This window comes from Schistocerca gregaria, chromosome 11 (genome assembly GCF_023897955.1).
Source record: "Schistocerca gregaria isolate iqSchGreg1 chromosome 11, iqSchGreg1.2, whole genome shotgun sequence".
In the NCBI taxonomy this organism is placed as follows: domain Eukaryota; kingdom Metazoa; phylum Arthropoda; class Insecta; order Orthoptera; family Acrididae; genus Schistocerca; species Schistocerca gregaria.
Window position 1 is genome coordinate 6932965 of NC_064930.1, and position 20352 is coordinate 6953316.

The 20352-nt window shown below is 40.0% G+C and overlaps 1 protein-coding gene across 1 annotated transcript; it reads left to right on the forward strand.

Moving 5' to 3' along the window:
- Positions 1-12119: 12119 nt before the first annotated feature.
- On the forward strand, positions 12120-20077 carry LOC126295225 (uncharacterized). Its single transcript, XM_049987570.1, has 2 exons — positions 12120-12562; positions 18346-20077. Exons 1-2 carry the CDS (start codon positions 12499-12501, stop codon positions 18915-18917), a joined length of 636 nt encoding a protein of 211 aa, XP_049843527.1. The 5' UTR covers positions 12120-12498; the 3' UTR covers positions 18918-20077.
- The last annotated feature ends 275 nt before the right edge of the window (positions 20078-20352 follow it).

The window sequence follows — 20352 nt, forward strand, 5'->3', positions numbered from 1 at the left end:
AGCAGTTCCTTTTCTCAGATGTTGTTGTTGTTGTTGTTGTGGTCTACAGTCCAGCGACTGGTTTGATGCAGCCGTCCATGCTACTCTATCCTGTGCAAGCTTCTTCATCTCCCAGCACCAACTGCAACTTACATCCTTCTGAATCTGCATAGTGTATTCTTCTATTGGTATCCCTCTACGATGTTTACCCTCCTCGCTGTCCTCTAATACTAAACTGGTGGTCCCTAGAAGCCTCAGAACATGTCCTACCAACCGACCCCTTCTTCTACTCAAGCTGTGCCACAAATTCCTCTTCTCCCCAGTCCCTCTTCATCAGAGGCAAGGGTATCGCGAGGAGTGTCCCAGGGATTTGTGACAGCACCGCTGTTGTTCTCTGTATACATAAATGATTTGGCAGCAGTTTGCAGTTTTTTGCTGATGATGTCCTCGTGTATGGTAATGTGTCCAAGTTCAGTGAGTGTTTGGTGATACAAGTCGGGTTAGAGAAACTTTCTAGTTGGTGTGATGAATGGCAGGTGACCCTTACTGTAGGAAAACGTTATCTAAAGAGTGTGAATAGCAAAAACAAACGCATAACGTTCGAGTACAGCACTCGTAGTGTCTAGGTTGCAACAGTCACGTCGTTTAAATACCTAGGCGTAACATTGTGAAGTGAGGTGAAAGGAAATAAGCATGTGAGGAGTCTGGTAGGGAAGCCGAATGCTCGACCTCGGTCTATTGGGAGAATACTAGGAAAGTGTGGATCATCTGTAAAGGAGACCCCGTGTAGGACGCTAGTGCGACGTGTTCTCAAGCATGGCGCGAGTGTTTGGGATCCGCGCCAGGTCACATTTAAAGCAGACATCGAAGCAATTCGGAGGCGAGCAGGTTGAGTCATTAGCAGTGGATGTGATCAGCAGCTAAGTGTTACGCATATGCTTTGGGAACTCAGGAGGGGATCCCTGGAGGGAGGAAGACATTCTTTGATTATCTAAATAAAATTCACCCAAAAATATAATTTACCATGGAAATAGAAAAGGATAACAGAATATCTTTATTGGATGTCTTAGTTATGAGCCGTTCCGATAGAAGCTTGGAATACAAAGTTTTTTGGAAGGCAACACAAACGGACAGATATTCACATAAAAATTCTAATCATCATCGACAACAAAAACGGGGTGTCATAAAAAGTCTTGTCGATCGAGCGGAACGGATATGCGCACCTGAACATTTGGATGCTGAAGTGAAACATCTGAAGCAGGCTTCTGAAAAAAAAAAATGGCTACTCCAGAAAAAGAGATAAATAGAATTTTGCGTCCAAGGAACAGAAGACAAAAAGATAAGAATGAACCACAACGACAGAAAAATACAGTAGTTCTCCCTTTTATTAAAAAAGTAACAGATCGGCTCGGTAAGATTTTACGAAAACATGACATAAAACCGGTCTTTAAACCAACAAAGAAAATAAGTCAAGTACTACGATCTGTGAAGGATAAACGCCCTCCCCTGTCGACATGTGGTGTGTGTAAAATTCCATGTACCTGTGGTAAAGTTTATATTGGTACTACCAAAAGAAGCGTAAATTCGCGACTGAAAGAGCATAAAAGTCTTTGTCGACTTGGAAAAATAGAAAAATCAGCTGTAGCGGAACATGCTCTTCGGCCAGGCAACCACCAAGTGAAGTTTTCGGATACCGAAGTTTTATCTACAACGTTAAATTACTCTCCACGCTTATATAGAGAAGCTATTGAAATTTATAAACATCACTATAATTTTAATAGGAAAGAGGAGGCTATGAAACTTATGGACAGTGGCTCTACAAAATTGCTAACAATTTTTATCTATGACAAGGTGGTAATCGTTAGTCAACCTTATCTTTGCTATGGATTATCACTGCTCATCACGTGTCACCTGAACCACGCCCCCCTTTCTCACAATATATAAGTCGCTCTCAGACACCCAACGAGTCAGTCGGCAAGACTCAGCGGAGCAGCGCCTCTGAGGAAGTCCAGCGCAGTCCTGGACGAAACGTAAGAAGCAGAAAAGTTCTTGGACCACGACCTCACATCCCGGAAAGTGTATCAACAGCCATGTCACCCGGTCGTGAAAGCCTTCATTCTACAATCAGGAAGACATTCATTTCGAAGAACACTACTGAGAAAGTTTAGGGAACCGGCGTTTGAAGCTGACTGTAGAACGATCCTGCTGACACCAGCATACATTTCTGGTAGGTACCACGAAGAGAAGATACGAGAAATTAGAGCTCATTCTCCGTCGTTCTATCAGCAAGTAGAACAGGAAAGGAAACGACAGGTTGTGGAGCGGGTTACCCTCCACCAGGCACCGCACGGTGGCTTGCGGATTGTGTATGTAGATGTAGATACAGAAGACGATAGTTGAGAGGAAATATTGGTTTCATGTCCATAAATTTAGTGAAAACATTTTTGGTTTGGTTTTATTTGGAATGGTGAAGGTTCATCTGCTCTATTTAATTTGTTTGGTCTTGTGACGGAATGCATGAGGCATGCGGAGTAATAAGTGGCCCCAGTTGGGTGAAGATAAGGGCCACTAACAGGAATTTATGTCGGTGGTGATGACGCAACAATGGTGGCGGATGTGATTGGACCTCCTGCCACTGGCAGTGGTGCGGGCGGTGGGGCAGGCCTCGGTTTTGGGGCTGCGACGTTGCTGGCGAGAGAGTCGACGATGGGGTAGGTGACAGTGATGGTGATGGAGCATTCGACGGTGGCAATGGCGAAGACGCTTCTTCGTGAGTGATAAAACAATGAAGGGAAGGAGGAAGGGGTTCGGAGATTATTGGCGAAGAACCACTAAGACGGTGGAGGTGAAAGAGCTGAGGTGGTGTCGTAGTATTGTGAGTTGTACCAGTGTAATGGAGAGTTTACTTCATGCTCGCAATGTTGGGAGGACATTTTCAGGTTGGTATGGGTAAAGCGAGTCAGAATATATATTCGACCCGAGAATGTGCTCAATTGTCAGTGAAAGGGTTAGGGATGGTGCTCAAAACAAAGAACGCTCTCCGATTTGGTATGAATAAAACTACAGGAGCTTCTCACAACCGGAAAACGTTGAAGCGAGCTCTGTAGCAATCTTCGAGATTGGTAAGTTCTGTTGAGGTTACGTTTTACCGACTTTTTGGCAGTAACTGGAGAATTCATGTTTCTTAGAAGGCAAAATAAGATATATGTATCCCAACGAAATGCTGAAGAGAGGAACTGTAGATGTTTATATCGGTCTGACAATAAGAACATTACGAGTTCCGCCAGGTACACTTCCCTCTAGAAAATCACAAAAGAAGAGAGGGCGACAATCCAGTCGAAGTGAAAATTAAAACATTTTAATTGCTATTTAGTTAACCAAGTTTCCAGACTGATGTACGAGAACATTTAGGTGTAGGCCTACACCAAACAACCGTGTCACAGACATTTCCAGATGTTCACCATCACGTCTTCTCACAGGATAAGTCCTATATTGTGTGATGTTAGAAATAACTAGGCGTGTCAGAAAAAATGATATCTAGTTTATTACAAATCTAGCGATGTGTTCCTCGTAACGAACCACACGGGCGGCCGCTTACGTGCCTCAACACCCGAGCAGACCGTTGTGCGCCGTGTTTAACCAAAATTATCTTATCGATCTCATTTTTCAGACCTTTGTAATCCTTTTTGCCTGCTCCATTTATTGCACTGTTATATTTTCACCTTTCATCTATTAAATTCAATATCTCTTCTGTTACCCAAGGATTTCTACTTGCCCTCGTCTTTTTACCTACTTGATCCTCTGCTGCCTTCAGTATTTCATCTCTCAAAGCTACCCATTCTTCTTCTACTGTATTTCTTTGACAGAGTTTCAGTTTGGGGTGGATAAAAAGTGATGTAATCTTAAGGTTTCGTTTGCATAATGTGTTCACCTGACTACTATAATAGAAAAGATTAGCTCATGTTGAATTATCGGTAACATCGCTAGAAGACGCATTTTCGTAAACTGCACGTAATCGTTTTAATAATTTGTAGCCACACATAAAATAAGTAAATTGAAACGTAGAGAAACTCTGGGAGAACACACTGATGCCGGTCCCATGAAACGTCGCCTGTTTGAGCGAGCTGAATGAAATGTAACATGGCGCGTGCTTTCTGTGCCGGACAGGGCAGACCACACACACCGAGAACTCAGCAGGGAGCAGAGGTAGTGGGAAGGAACACTCTCGTCAGAGAATATGGCTTCAAATGTTTTACTCATAAGAGCTTTCTCAGAAAATGTTCTTTTGCACTGAGAATCCTCTACAAAGAATGTCCTCTTGTTTATTAATAAGCTCCGGTGTGTTTATTGTCTGTTGGATGTCAGTACAAAGCCGAGTACTGGAGATGCATGAGGAGGCTCAGAGTTCCAACGGCAGTGATGGAGCTTTGGTACCGCCCTTCTAGTTCAGGCAGGCTACCATTTCTACAATAGTTCACGTATCAGCATCTCTCACCTTTCATGGACCCAGATGATAATGGCTCCAGCACTGTAAGCCAAACCCGTGGATCGCACGCTGACCCCTGCCTCTGTGCGCAAACTGACGACGATTGTCTCCCGTGGTTGTGGTCTGCCTCGCTCGTCGACACTCCAGGTCCCCGTGGCGAGTATTCACTGCGTCTTCTGTTGATCTGCCACTTTGTGCACCAACCCACGTGCTCCTGAACTGAATATGGCAGTCAGTATTGTATCACTACTGCTGTGTAGTAAATTGCAAATTGTCCAGAAGTTTCGAGATTTTCTTTACACTTGGTTTTAATGGAGACTGTATGTTTACCACCTTCACGCACTTCAATCCGTTTTCTGGTTGACTTATGGAATGAACGGTTCCATTGCCTTAAAAACAGCCCTTTCCCGAAATTCTTACCCAACCAAATCTCCGTATAATGATTATTCAGATCATTGCCAATATGTGGTACTTTCTCCCTCTGGGGCATGCAAATGATGAATTTAATCACGGCACGGACTCTGAGACCTAGCGTGCCACGTGGAGCAGGTGTGGTGCTGTACATCCAGGCAGAACACCGTGCAGGGATACGTCGCATGCAAACGATTTGAGAGTCTTAGCGCCATGGCACCGACGACATCTCTTGGGAGGGATTGCTTTCCGGTGAAACTGGGGACCCAGACATCACACGGAACTCATTACCATGCAGCTTCATGCTTTAATTGACAACGTTGTTCTCAAGTAACAGTGATAACCAAGAACCATGCTACAAGGAGTACAGGTTGTTGCGCATTATCTCAGGCTGTTTGTAACCTTTCCATCGTTGATGGGCTATAGTGAATGCAGTCGTAGATTAATTAGGAAAAAATTTTCTCATATCCTATTGTGAGGGTTCCATTCTAGTCATGAGATGTACCTAATACATATGCATCGAATCTGTCTACAGAACACTGTTCTTAGAACCAAGTTTTACGGCCAACAAATGCCGTAGGATAACTTGCACTGTTAAACGAGAGACCCACACCAACAATTCACGAAGCGAGACCCAGAAATTGGTTCAGAACCAGGTAAACAAACATTTGTATGCAATAGTGGTGCGTTATTTTGTCAAGTCTTACGTCAGCATACATGTGCTTTTGGACGTCAAGCTCCAAATATATCATACATAGCAGTGTCAGACGCTGGGATGCGCAATTCCGGATGTTAGCGGAAACATTATAAAAAAAGCCACAACTGATAATGGTTTAAATGAGTAAAACAAAACACATATTGTGGAATAAACACGTACTTTTGGTAGTTGCAAAGATGGATTTTAAATACTTTGAGTCATCATAATGCACTGCCCTAACCATTGGATTAGCTGAAAGGGACTGGAGAAGTGGAATGCATGTGAAATTCTTCTTTAAAGAAAAGACGTATTCTCCAGGAAGCGCTTCAGTTCTACAGTTTATCGTGTCTAATTTACATTTAAAATCAGTTCAAACGTTATAGCAGCAGACAACGCAATGGATGTCCTGCAAGAAATAGTCAAAATCAGTATCTCTCTTGAGTGCTCTGAAATGGGAAATCTCGAGGTGCAAGAATACTAAAAAAAAGAATAGATTTGCGATTGTTTGCTGTGTTTCTATGCTTCCCTTAAAGAATGCAAAACTTCCAGGTATGAGTACCAGTCTGCCACACAGTTTTAATCTGCCAGGAGGGTCATCATCCACCGCTGAGTGGAAATCCATTCTCGATACATTTACATTCTTGCATACACTGTACACGGTTGATTTTTAACTTTTAACCCCTTCGGCTTGTGTGCTGCAGGGGGCCGCTGTTGAGTGAACGCCTACTGCCCTACCAGCCGTGGAACCTTTCCTCTCTCGATGACTTCAGTGCGCTGTGCAAGGAGGCGTCGCAGATGTTCAGCCTCGCTGACACACTGTACGCCTACCATCGTTTCAACTGGTACACTGTAGCTGTGTACATCGATGTTCTACGAAGATGATTTCAAGACTGTAGGTAAGTTTAACAGTGGGACCCGTCCGCTTTATCGTTACGCGTTGACGGCTGAGGAATGAGGTTCAAGTACCCTTCTGATTATCTACTTTTGGATCTTACGTGACTTTGTATGCATGCAAGATAATCACTGGTGCTCTCAACAAAGTCAGTTTTTCGATTGCTTGGCAACTCTCCATCTGGACCTGTTACAATCTACCTGCTTCATTTCGATGTACTATTGTCTCTTTCATTGTACAGGCAGTAAAAAAGACTACGTTCAGAAAATTTTGCTGTGTTTAGAGAACGCTGAAAAAGAACAACTTTATGTGACACAAACGTCACAGGTGGACCCTGCTCGTGGTCCATGAAGGTTTAGACGTTAGTGATGTTCAGCGACTGTGAGATGTGTTAGTGATGTTACACATTCGAGACAAGTGGGTATTTCACAAATAATGGTCGCAGCCTCAGCCTGACAGGCAACCAGCCCACCTGGAGTGTCTGCCAGTTCTCGTACACCGAACAACTCGTCTCCCTCCCGTAGGAGGCCCGCAACGTGTCTAACAGGGTATTCATCGCACAGCAGGTTAAACACCGTCTCTGAACGTCAGTGGAGGGGCGACATTTTCGTCACATAAAAAAGTGTTCCCTTTTATGTTCTCTAAGCACTCTAAAACTCTGTACATGTAGTTTTTTCCAGACCCAGTATGAGGCTTGTTTTAAAAACGGCTGTTGGTTTCTGTAACATAACGGCTACAGACAAACAAACATTTTGTTAATACTGTAACTGGTGTAGTGTTCTAAATTTCTCTCTGGTATGATATTGTTCGATTTAAAAATTTTCTTTACGTATAATATTTTGATTTGTAACTGAACAGTTAATTGGACAAGCTAAGCTGTTAATATTACTCTTACAAATGTTAATACTATGGACTGTATTGGGACTGAAGAAAAACTGTATTTGCAGCAACGGCACCTGTCTGCGAAACAATTCTATTTCATCGAGATCACTATATATTTTTTTGGCTTATTATTCTATTCTCGTTGCTGGACTTATCTCTTACTCGATCATTCGATCTGTCTATCGTGCACCAGATCTCGTCCACAACAGACCATCACATGAAGAACATAGCCTTGATATGCTGTCGCTGCCATTGTGTAGAATCAACTAAATCGCAAATGCAAGCCTACAGATGTCAAAAATACTTCCTGTGTGTCGACTATCTGGCACAGAATCGCAGAACCATCTCACCTATCCCAGTTACAAACAAAACCACCGTTCAGCAGAACGAGGAACCTGTCCAAGTTGCAAATTTTTACTTTTTATTCATTCGATGACTAGTTTCGGATCGAGAGCGATTTTCAGATCGTCATAATACAGTCGAAAATGGCATTCCCGAATATGTCAAAAATGTGCAATGAACATTTGCAGCGCATTCAGAATGAACAGAAAGTAAAAATTGGGACTTGGACTGGTTTTTCCTTTTACTGAATAACAGAAGTTGGCGACCCAAGCTGCTTCAGCATGTTGGAAGTTCGTAAAACAATCCGTGTTAACTGTGTCCATATGTACAATCTTTGCACACATGCGTCGTTTACACAGCTTAAGCGTTGAGCTACATGGGACTTCTTCATAAAGAGTTACTGGACTGGTAAGATCCGAAATTTGTCATGGCCATTTACGAGGGTTGTTGAGGTGGTAATGCTGGGATTTCGTCGTCATGTAAGGGTACAGTACCCTTACGTAGTATCGATTATGCACTATCCAGAGATCATACATGGTTTAAGCAAAGACTGCAATGCACTCAACAATGTGCGAGTGTTTAAACAATAGTCGAGTGTTGGAGTCCGTGGGTGGAGGTCGGGTGTGAGAGGCTAGAGAGAGAGGTTGCTCGGTAACGAGGCTGGAGACGAGTGGCAGAATGGCACACAGTGTTTGATGTTCATAAATGTTTATAAATTCAGTGATTTAATTAATAAATTTCTGCATTTAAGAAAGGAGATGTTATCATTTAGTAGTTTTGACAATAACGGAAGTGGACAACAATGAGTCTCACAACAAGAAGGAAAGATATAAATACTGATATAATAATTAAAATATAACTTCACCTACAGCGTATGTGAATAATATAGTTCGGTGTGAAACTGGGGGAAGGCTACATATGGCGACGCGTGTGTCGGACTTCGATTCCTCAGCAATCTTCAGAAACGACGGAGAAGACAACACAGTATTTCAGCACAGCAGCACTTCGAAATTAAGTGAACTCAACGTTGTGTAGGAATGAACAGGAATAGGAATAATTAATAGTGTTACTGACTTTTAAGTTGCGAGTGGACTTCTCAATTTAGAGCAAGCATAAGTTATAATGAACACTTATTGTTGTGAACAGTGTTAATATGGCTAATTCAGAACCAAACGGTAGTGTTACTAAAGACGAGGGAGGACAATTTAATAACGTGGTTGACGGAGAACAAATTAATGTGAGGGAAAACACTACAGTTAATTCGACCGAGGACAGTGGTATTCTTAGTTTCGATTTGCCTAACAGAATTTCAACATCAATGGTTATCCAGCAAACAGAAACTGCTATTGTCAGTAAAGATTGTATATCTCAATTGTTAGAAGCAATTAAAAATGTTCATGAGGAAAATAGACAGGCGCGTGTAGAAATAAAAGCTTTTCATGAAGAAAATAGACAGGCACGTTTAGAAACAAGAGCGTTTCATGAGGAAAATAAAAAGGTGTGTGTGGAAATAACAAAATTTTATGAGGAAACAAGAAAGCTCCATCAGGAAATCAAAAACGATTATGAAGCACTAACTAATGCGATTAGCAATTTGCGAACGGAACTCGCCAGCTCTTTTGAACAAAAGCGTGATGAGCTCCGAAAACAATGTCAAGACAAACATGAGGCCATTGGCAGCGAAATTACAGATCTTAAAATTCAAGTTAATGGACGGTGTAGGCAAACGGAAGATTTTATTTGAAAAGTTAATGACAAAGTTAAGGCTCAAGATGACGAAATCGTCAAAATTAAAAGTTCTTGTAAAGCCAACAAAGAGTCTATAATTTATATGGTTAACGGCGAAGAAACGCGATGTGATGAACTATGTGATGAGGTACATGAGATACGACAAAAGGTAATGAACAACGACACAATGTCAAATAGGATTACTAAAGAAATTTTGGACGATGAAATTAATGCAGTATTACGTGAACCAGATAACAATATTGTTGGTTTGCCGCAAGTAATTGTTGACAATGGACTGAGCGGTCGAAAATTTCATATGAACCGAAACAAGGCATCCACACAGTTGCTTTCATTACACAATTCAAAGATGCGTTTCCGAGGCATTATACGCAACGTGTTAAAATTGACACTTGCGTCAGTCGCATGAAGGGTGAGGCACATATTTGGGGTATAAGTGTATCCGACAATTGCACCAAGTATGAAGAATCTGAGACAGCATTAAAAAAAAAAATGGTCGAAAGCAAAACAGTGGAACGTAAAATCAAAGATCCTCACATCGCCAAATTATGCAAGACATAACGGTATAATGCATGAGTTTGTGCAAAGGTACTGGAACGACAATGCATACTTGGACGATCCAGTTAAAGAAGAAGAGCTAATGCTTATATTAATGCAGAAATTGCCATTTTTGGTACGTGAGAAGTTAGCACTCACACCACAGTTAACAATGGAGCAAGTGTGTTTGCTAATTGACCGAATGGAATTGCTCAATGCCGAACGCGATCAGCGTGAGCAACACAGTAATAACAATTACCCGAATCGTCGAAACGGCCCAGCGCGGAAAGGAATCCTCAGTTACGAACGACCGAAAGTATTTGATCGCCGAGACGATGAGAAACGAATACAGTGTACAAGACGGATTCAGGTCAAATCATCCGCCGAACCGGCCACACAATGACAGATAGAGAGGACAGTATCGATCGCCAGAACGTGCAAGAAGCCGCGATCGCAATCAGCGAGATTCTGAACCGTTAAACAAAGCAAAGTTTCGGAGACGACCCGCTCCGGAACTCTGTCACAGGGACAAGGGTCGAATATTGTGATAAATACCATAAAGTGTGAACATGTAAATGATGTCAACAAAGATTTGTATCGAGAAAAATGAAGAAAGTAATAAAGAAATTCTGATGCCATTTGTGGAAGTCGAAGTATGTGCTATTGTTATGGATGCGTTAATTGATTCAGCTAGCGAGGCAAGTACTATTTCTGAAAATCTATTTTCGCAATTAAACAATCTTGTCGCTATTCCCACATTTCCTGTTAACAGCGTACATATTGTCAGTGCAGTTGGAAACCGAAGCAAGCCAATCAAACAACAAGCATTACTAAGATTTCGTATTCAAGGGGACGAATATGAGCAGAGTGTTTTAATCGTTGGTTCTCTCAATGTTGGGCTAGTTCTCCGAGTTGATTGGTTGTCAGAGATGAGATGCTGTATTAATTTTGAGGAGAATTGTCTGCGGACGTGGAGAGATAATAAAGAAAGAAGAACTGTATTCAACGGGTTTATTACAGATAATAAGGGCGCTGCGGGCGTGAAAATAAGGATGATGCGTTATAGAAGAGAATATGAAGCTGTCACATTAAAGAATTCAGAGAACTGCGCTAAACTGCAAGAGAGGAACCAGGAGGATACTCTTAATTGTCTTCAAACCAAGATTCGAGCGTTAGTGGACTTGACTGAAGCAGAACGAGAAGAACTGAGGGAACTACTAAGATGCTATGTCGTTATATTTTCAAAGATACCAGGATTAATTAAAGGATATGTTTGTAAAATTAAAGTAAAGGACCATGAACCATTTCGCAATTTGTCATATGCAATAGCATTGGCAAATAGGGAAGCTGTTAACAAGGAAATACAGAGGATGTTGAATAATCAAATAATTGAGCGCTGAAATAGCGAATATTCAAACCAAATACATGCTGAAGCAGAAGTACGGAAGCTGGTACATGACGAGATAGTGACGCCCATAACGTACAAAGTTGGTGATTTAGTACTTATTCGAACTCATACGAAATCATCAAGTGCAAATGAAGAGATAAAAAAGTTTCACCACTACCACAGAGGACTATTCAAAATTAGAAAACTTCTTCACCCTAATTCGGTTGAAATTGAAATGCAGCAGTCTGCTCAGTATCATAGCCTACAACACGTAGAAAACATTAAACCGTTTCATCTATAAGAAGTGTTGCAAGCCAGAGATGCTCTGTAAAAAAAATGAACATTGTGTTATTTCTGTACAATCATTTTGCCTGTGTGAAAATAAATGGACAATAGTCGGTAGCTATTGTGAGTTAGTTATAGTGGACAGTAGTAGGTAGACTGTGAGCTAGATGCAATCAGTTTTAAGCATTTTATGCCGTCACGTAAGTCAGAGACACGTCTATAAGCAATAATGGGAACGCATGGCGCGAGTGTTCTGGTTACTACAGGCTGATTGACGTGCACGCGCAGTGTATTTTGTTTCGCCACTGCCGTAATTCCGTTTAGTGTTTGTATGTTGGCGAGCCGATGTGGAGCCACCGACTTGAAGCGATGCGCACGCAGCGCGGTCGTCACATGTACCAACCCCTACGAAGACCTAGCACGCAGCGCGACTGTCGCCTGTTCCAGCGCTCCGCCAGTCCGTCAGTTTGGCGAGCTGTGTGGAATGCGGAACCATGGGATGCTGACGTCAGCGACCAGCTGATCAACAACAACAACAAGCTTCACGGCGCGGGAGTCGCTGTTATGACGCTTTTACTATAATTCCAACAATTTGCAGAGACAACGAGTCTACAGTCCCCGACGGCTGCGATGCCACAGCCCTATCATTCAGTGAAAGCTACAAATACGTGTGTTTTGCATCGTATCATATAGGGAAGTGAAATAGCAGAGTAAACAGTGAAAGTGTTATTGTTATTGTGGTGGTATATCCCTGGCGACATCGATGCCACAGCCCAGTGCAGTGTGAACCAGCGTGTTTGCGTGCGATCTACAACTCAACATATAGGCAGGGACCTAAAGCAGAGTAAATAGATATGAAGTGCTACATAAAAAAAGTGTATTCCAAGGTGATTATTTGTTTATGGATTACCTTCCAAGGTATGTGCCTTTTGTCAAATTTCTTGTATTACTAACCCTGTAAACTGTGTGCCATAAATATAACGGTATCGCATTTTCAAAATATCCTGCCACTTAGAGTGTTAATTTATGTGGGGTAATAATATAATATTTTCCTGTGAATATTGTGTAGTAGTTAGAGTTGTCTGTTTACTATTTTGCTTATGTTTTGATCACATTCATTCATTAGGCCTATGTTTCTATCCATTCAATACAGTGACTATCTGATCATTAGTATTTAATTTATTACAACAGCAAAAATTCATGAACAAGCTAATAGACACTTGTTACTTGTGTATCACAGTTAGGCATACTATTTATTTGGGACGTTGCAGCGTTGTCTTTCATGTTGCTATGTTAATTCAATGACATTACGCAGTGTGCACCAGCATTTTCATTTAACCTGAATTATCTTGTTGCTAATTAGAGAGTGATTTAATGATATAATTTGATTAATGTACTGTGATTAAGTGATACTTGAATTTCTTAAACACCATTTTCCTTACACAAATGAGAATTATTTTTAATGACTTGAGGCTCTCCATTATTATTATTATTATTATTTATTTTGTGGTCTTCATTGGACCACTCTAATCAAAAATACAAAGTTGTAAACAAGTTCTTTCACTGGGATACAGCTTGGCTCAACAATAACTTAATATGATATTTTGGTAATATAATTATTAGAGTCTATTCTTATATGAAAGGTGTTTTGCTCTTCTGTCTGTCCAATATTTTTTCATGCTTCGAGATAATTTCTTTCTTTCTTCATCTGAGACCACTCTTCCTGTACTCCTTTTATTGATTTTCATTTGTAGTCTGGTTTGCGGGTCTTGCAGTATTCTGGTTTTTTAGGTCATCTACTGTAATTTGGAGTTCTTTTATATCTTCCTTAATTTCTGTGATCCATTTAATGTTGCTCTTGCTATTCCACAATTTTTGTATATTTTTTTTTACTACTTCTGTTTTCTGGAGTTCTCATCAGATGTCCAAAGAATGAGATTCATTTCCTGTTCATGCTCATGTCAGTTCTGTTTTCTTATATACTGTTTCATTTGATGCTATTCTCCAATGTCCATTTATTTTATACTGTTTATTTATACATGTCCTAATTATTCTTCTTTCTATTTTTAGTATTCTGTCAATTTCTGCTGTATTAGTTGTTTTGAAGATAGTTTCCACTGCATACGTTATTTCTGGTTGTGTAACTGTTTTATAATGTTTTAATTTTACATCTATAGATAGGCTTTCATTGTTGTATGTAGTTTTGCTCATGTAATTTGCGTAGTTCAGTTTTTTTTATTCTATTCTGCCATGATGGCTTCTCATTTAGATTGTATGTTATTATTTCGCCTAAATATTTAAATTTATCAACAATTTTGATTTCCTGTTCTCCTATTGACATTTTGTTTGCAAGTGGTGGATTAGTTAGCATAATCTCTGTTTTTTCAAATGATATTCTAAGGCCTACTTTCTCTGCTATTTCTTGTAGTGATTTCACTTGTTGCCTGGCTTCTTGAACGGTGTTGGCTAGGAGAGCAAAATTATCAGCGAATCCCAAGAAGTTTAAGCTTATATCATCTTCTGCACTTCCAATTCTTATCATCTTTGGATTGTCCTTGTACCATTCTCTCAATATGTATTCCAGTGCACAGTTGAACAGTAATAGTGATAGGTAGTCACCTTGTCTTAAGCCTGTTTTTTATGAGGAATGGTTCCGAAATTTCTCCCCTAAGTTTCACTTTTGATTTGGTGTTGGTTAGAATGAGTTGTATTATTTTAATTAGTTTTGGATGGAGTCCTAGATTTCTTAAAATTTTTAATACTGAAGGTGTGTGGAGACAGTCATATGCCTTCTTAAAATCTACAAATGTTATTGCCAGAGGTTTATTCTGTTTCTTGTAGTATGCCATAATCAATTTTAAACTAATTATCTGCTCTGCACAGCTTCTCCATGGTCTGAAACCTCCCTGATGTTCCCCTAACTCCTGTTCTAATTGCTCTTTGATTCTTTCATATAGGATCTTGGATAGAATTTTGTATGTGCAATCTAGGAGAGAGATTCCTCTGTAGTTGTCTGGGTTGCTCTTATCTCCCTTTTTGTTTAGTGATTGGATGATAGCTGTGGTCCAATGTTCAGGGAATTGTTCCATTACCCAAATTTTTGTTAGAGCCATGTGTAAGGAGATCCGGACTGTGTCACTTACCTATTTCCAAATTTCAACAAAAACCTGATCTTCTCCACATGCCTTATAAGTTTTTTGTTCTTTAAGAATTTTTTCTACTTCTTGGAAAGTTGGAGGGTCTAGTTTGTTAGGTTTGGTTTTTATTGGGGTATTTATGTTGATTTGTAAGGGTTCTTTGGGTTCCTCACAATTCAGAAGTTTGTTAAATGCTTTTCCATAATTTCTGCATTTTCCTTGTTACGGTGAGTCATTCTTCCATCTTCATCTTTCAGTATTAGTGTAGGGCTCTCAGATTTTATAGTAGTTCCTGAAGTTGGTTTTATGATAATTACCTTCTATAAAGTTTATAATATCTTTATGGAATCCTCTCTTGATTCTACTAATATTTTGTGTAAATTTTTTTTCTTTCACTTTTTAGGTTGATGGCATTTTCTTCAGTTTTGTGTGTTTGAAACATTAACCATGCTTGGTGTCTATCTTCACGGAATTTGTCACATTCTGATTTCCACAATGCATGTTTTCTTCATGGGTTCAAGGGAGCTAGATTCTCTGCTTCTTTTTTAAGATTAGGCACTAGTTGTCCTAGATCATCAGTTAATTTGATGGTTTGTGTTATTTGTTGGTATTTATTATTTTTCATTAGCTGATGTGGGTCAAACGTCCTTTTTATTTTATTAGTTTTTCTGGTGCTCTTCTTTAATGGAGTGAATTTGATTTTAATTTTAAGTATATAATGGTCTGAGCCTGTGTCTACTCCTCTTGGTACTTTAACATTGTGGACCTCCTTATGAAAATTTTTGTCCATACAGACATGGTCTAGCTGCCACTCCCCCTTCCTCCAGTCTGGATGTTTCCACGTTTTATGTTTACTTGGCTTCCTCTTAAAGTATGTTGATTTAGATATAAGCTTGTATTCTCTGTAGAGTTCTACAAGTCTTTGACCGTTTTTGTTTGTAAATTTTTGTGGACTCCATTTTCCAATTATATCTTTATATTTCCTTTCTTTTCCCAACTGAGCATTGAAATATCCCAATAAGATTTTTACATTCATTTTATTTACTCTGTTCACAGTTTGTTCTAGGATGTCCCAAAATTTATCTACCTCTTCCTTTTTTTGTTAGACAATTTTTTGTAATTGTTGGTCATGAATATTTATTATTGTATAGGTTTTATTCATTGTTTTTGAGTGTAGAGTTGCAATTCTTGGCGATACTGCTTGGAAATCCGTTACTGAATCCATTATTTTTATGTTTACTAAAAACCCTGTTCCAAACATGGGAACGTTGTTTCATTGCCCTCGTTCCTGGTTTCCCATTATAAATTATGTATCCTTCTGATTCAAATGAGTCCTCTGTGGTGTTTCTCATTTCTTGGATCCCTGTTATTAAAATATTTTGTTTATTTAGTTCATCTGTGAGCTCCTTGAGTTTTCTGGTCTGAAGTAGTGAGTTCATGTTGTGTGTTGCTATATAATTTATCTGCTTATGTTTAATCTTATTTTTGTGTTTTAGTGTGCATTTTAATGGTTGCAAACGCTCCGATTCATTGCTGTCTTCTAGGTGACTACCCACTGAATCCGATGTAGCCTTTTCCTGACTTTTTAAGCAGGACGGTGGAATTTTTTCCTAGAAGAAGTTGCCTTTCTTTGCTTTCGAAGGTTGTCAACCTTAGTTGGAAGAAGCTCCGATTTACAACTATGGTTGTTAAACGCAGAGGGTGTGTTTGGTACGAGAGCTATTTTATTTCACTCAAGTCCACCGGTAAACCAGTGAGGACTTCCCTATCAGCCATCTGCGACACGCCACGTAGGAGTATCACCTCTTCTCCTATTATCACAGCATTAATAAGCAAATAGTTTTGACTAAATAATGTAATTTCACATTTTTTTTCATTTTTGTCTTTTTATATATTTTTCTACTTTAATATTCAAATCTAATATCACTATTACATTTTTTCATATTAAATTATTATTTTGGTGGGGATATGTAAGGGTACAGTACCCGTACCTAATATTGATTATGCACTATGCAGAGATCATACATGGTTTAAGCAAAGACTGCAGTGCAGTCAGCAATGTGCGAGAGGGTAAGCAGTAGTCGAGTGTTGGAGTCCATGGGTGTAAGTCGGGTGTGAGAGGCTAGAGAGAGAGGTTGCTCGTAGGAAGGCCGGAGATGAGTGGCAGAATGGCACACAGTGTTTGATGTTCATAAATTTTTATAAATTGAGTGATTTAATTAATAAATTCCAGCATTTAAGAAATGAAATGTTATCATTTAGTAGTTTTGACAATAACGGAATTGGACAACAATGAGTCTCACAACAAGGAGGAAAGATATAGATACTAATATAATAATTAAAGTATAACTTCACCTACAGTGTATGTGAATAATATATTTTGGTGCGAAATGGGGGGGAGGCTACAGTCACCATTTTAATGTGGTTTCAGATATTGCAGAACATAATCTGAGGCAAAATTGTTCATTAAAGAACCCACACACCTGAACAACAAAACGTGACTCAAGCTCCGTCCTACCATAACCTCACATGACCCATGACTGCCTTCTCATCGATCAGAGGTACTGCAAACTTCTGTTGTACAGTTAAATAAAAGTTCCCATTCATGTAACCTTCAAAAGAATGTGGTCCAAACATGTATTGTGATCACACCAAGGCCCATGTGACATGAAATGGGTTTCTTTCTAACTCTTGCTGATAATAGGTATTTTCCTTAGACAAGAAAACAATATTTCTCCTGTGCAAACTGCGGTATATGGCTCATTTATCAGTAAACAGTCTTGAGCCCAACAAAGTACAATAGGCTACAAATCGTAGCTCCATATCATTGTCAGTTAATTCAATAACAAACATCGGCCTAGATCCTTTCGTATTCAAATTTCTTTCAATATGGTCTTGCATTGTTGAGCAAGATGCTTGAAGTCCAACTGCTCTTTTGCAAATGGATTTCATTGGAGACAGCTCATCTGATTAAGAGACGGTGACACACGTTTCCTCTCACGTTTTATTGCTTCCAATACGTGGCCTGTCTTTGAGACAACCTGAGAAAATAGGACATTTATCTCAGTCAGGCAGGCTACTTTACGAGGTAGACTGTGGCAAGTTGTCTCATCATGCCCTTCATAGTTTTTTCTATCTATGGATGTTCATGCTGACACTAATCTACCACTAATCTCTCCTTTGAAATATAGCTGTTGCACCATGGGTTCGGAACTCGGAGACTAGAGTGGTGATACGGAAATACAATACTGATAACATTGCTTTTTTGCCAGCTTCAAAGTAGTAATATCAATAAAACTTATTGATTTCCTCATTTTTATTGAGCCAAGAGCGACACAAAGACCTCTTGGACACCCTGTAGATGAAATAGACTTTCATGGTAACAATGATATCTGTCTGTCTGAATAGTCTTAATTTGTTATGACATGTCGCCTTACTTAATTCTGAGTAACTGAACCCGGATAATGTAGGTAAACAATGACCAATCTTGTCATCTAGAGGAGACTTTGGATCCAGCTACTTGCAGTATATGGGCGCCACATACTTGCTGTCATATTTTTGCAGATGAGGAGTGGCAGCTGGAGGACAGAAGCAGCGCTACACTCTCCGTGGACACTGACTACGTGCAGCTGTTAGGGAACACCCTGGACCACCCCACGTGTCCGCTGGAAGACCTGCCTCTGGAAGCCCTTAAGCAGCGCGAGCAGTGCTGTGTGCAGCTGTGGGAGGACGTGGTGCAGAGGTCGCCCCACATACCCATCACGAGCTACCTGGCCTACATGCAGAGGGCAAACGTCAACCTCTGTCTGCTGGCCTGGATGGCAGTCAACTCGTACAGCATTCGCCAGGGCATCCCGTTTAGTATGATTCAGTCCGTGAGTGATGCTCGCTGCTACTTCGATAGTCCTGATGATAAATCGCGTCTGGAATCGAACGCTACAGATGCCATCTGCTCTGTATCCAGAGCTATTCTGCTGCTGAAGTGTCGCGACTTTCCCTCCACTAAGGCTTCCGATATTTGCATCATTTATTACCCATTTATAAAACAATATAGTTCTAGCAGCATACTGTATCAAAAGCTAACAGAAGAAACTGAACTGCAAAAACCGTTTAAAGAACGACAACTTGAAATATAAGGATTTCAAAATCGATAGTTTAAAGCCTTTAGAAATCTCATTTAGACTGGTAAACATTATTTTCCGCTTTTCGACAGCCGGAGTATACATGTACCTTCCCCAGTTATGTAACCTGCCTGGAAAGATACTTTTGTCCTTTCAGATCACGTGCATAATCCAGATCCTATGTTCTGAGGTCGTGTATCGTTTGGCAGGCGTCCCTGACTTACCGACGGCAGTGCTGGTAGATAGCGCCCTCACACTTCTCAGCTGTTTCTGGCTAAACTCATTCTGCTACCACATGTATGCTTTTGTTCGTCATCTCAGGCTTCCTAACGACCTGCTACCTGCTGAAGTAAGCAAGTTATTCTGTCGTTAGGTGTTGTACGTGTTAATACCGTGGAGTATAGTATGTGTGGCAGCTGTTGCTTTGGAAAAGACAAGTAAATATTACGTGATCCAGTCATATTCTAGTCCTTGTGGGCATTTCTCTGTCAGTGGCTTTCAATTTGGTTTGTCTCGGACTGGTTGGACACATGTACCTACATAATTGGTATTCCATGTGGCAACTCAAAATTGTTAATAACAATAAATTTGCCTCAAAGAAGCAATGTCTTTTTATGTCAGTTAAGGCTGTCATCGTAACTGGAATAGGTATTCCAATTAGAATTGGGTTCCACCAGGCTCAAGGAATTGCACAGTTTGTCTATTACGTACACCTAGTTGCAATGGTGCAAGGACCAGTGCTCTTCGTCTGTTTCGTTTGTAATGGAACGACACTCCCCATACTGAAGAACAGGATACTAGTGTGGTTTAACCCAACTAAAATCCCTGCAGGGGGACACCTCTGCTCAGCAGCTGAGAGGAATCTGGCCAGGAGAAGCAATGAACAGTCTCTTGTTACAGAATCCTCTCTATAGCCTCCTTCAGTATTTTTCTCCAGTAACTGTCTTGACAGTAGATTGCATTAAAGCGTGCAATAAAAGTGAAATCTATCTGATATGACAACATTAAATGTAATTAAATGTGATATCGTACAGCCATTACTTCTCTTTCCCAATGTCTTCTTTATTTTTAACTGTCTACTTACTTGGAAGTGGTAGCCTCTGTCTATGTATGAGTGAAATCTATCTGATATGACAACATTGAATGTAATTAAATGTGATATTGTACAGCCATTACTTCTTCTTCCCAATGTCTTCTTTATTTTTAACTGTCTACTTACTTGGAAGTGGTAGCCTCTGTCTACGTATCCTATGCACTGAGATTACTTACTACAAACGTTGTGTATCCAAACACACACACACACACACACACACACACACACACACACACACATATGCTGTATTTGTTGGAATTATTAGTGTTCAACCTATATATATATATATATATATATATATATATATATATATATATATATATATATATATGTGTTGAACACTAATAAATCCAACAA

Bases quoted from the DNA above. Each gene is read 5' to 3' on its own strand.
- LOC126295225 (XM_049987570.1), top strand. From the start codon at position 12,499: ATGAAGTGCTACATAAAAAAAGTGTATTCCAAGGTGATTATTTGTTTA. The intron at 12,563-18,345 runs GTATGTGCCTTT...ATATTTTTGCAG, and splicing joins TTTATGGATTACCTTCCAAG to ATGAGGAGTGGCAGCTGGAG.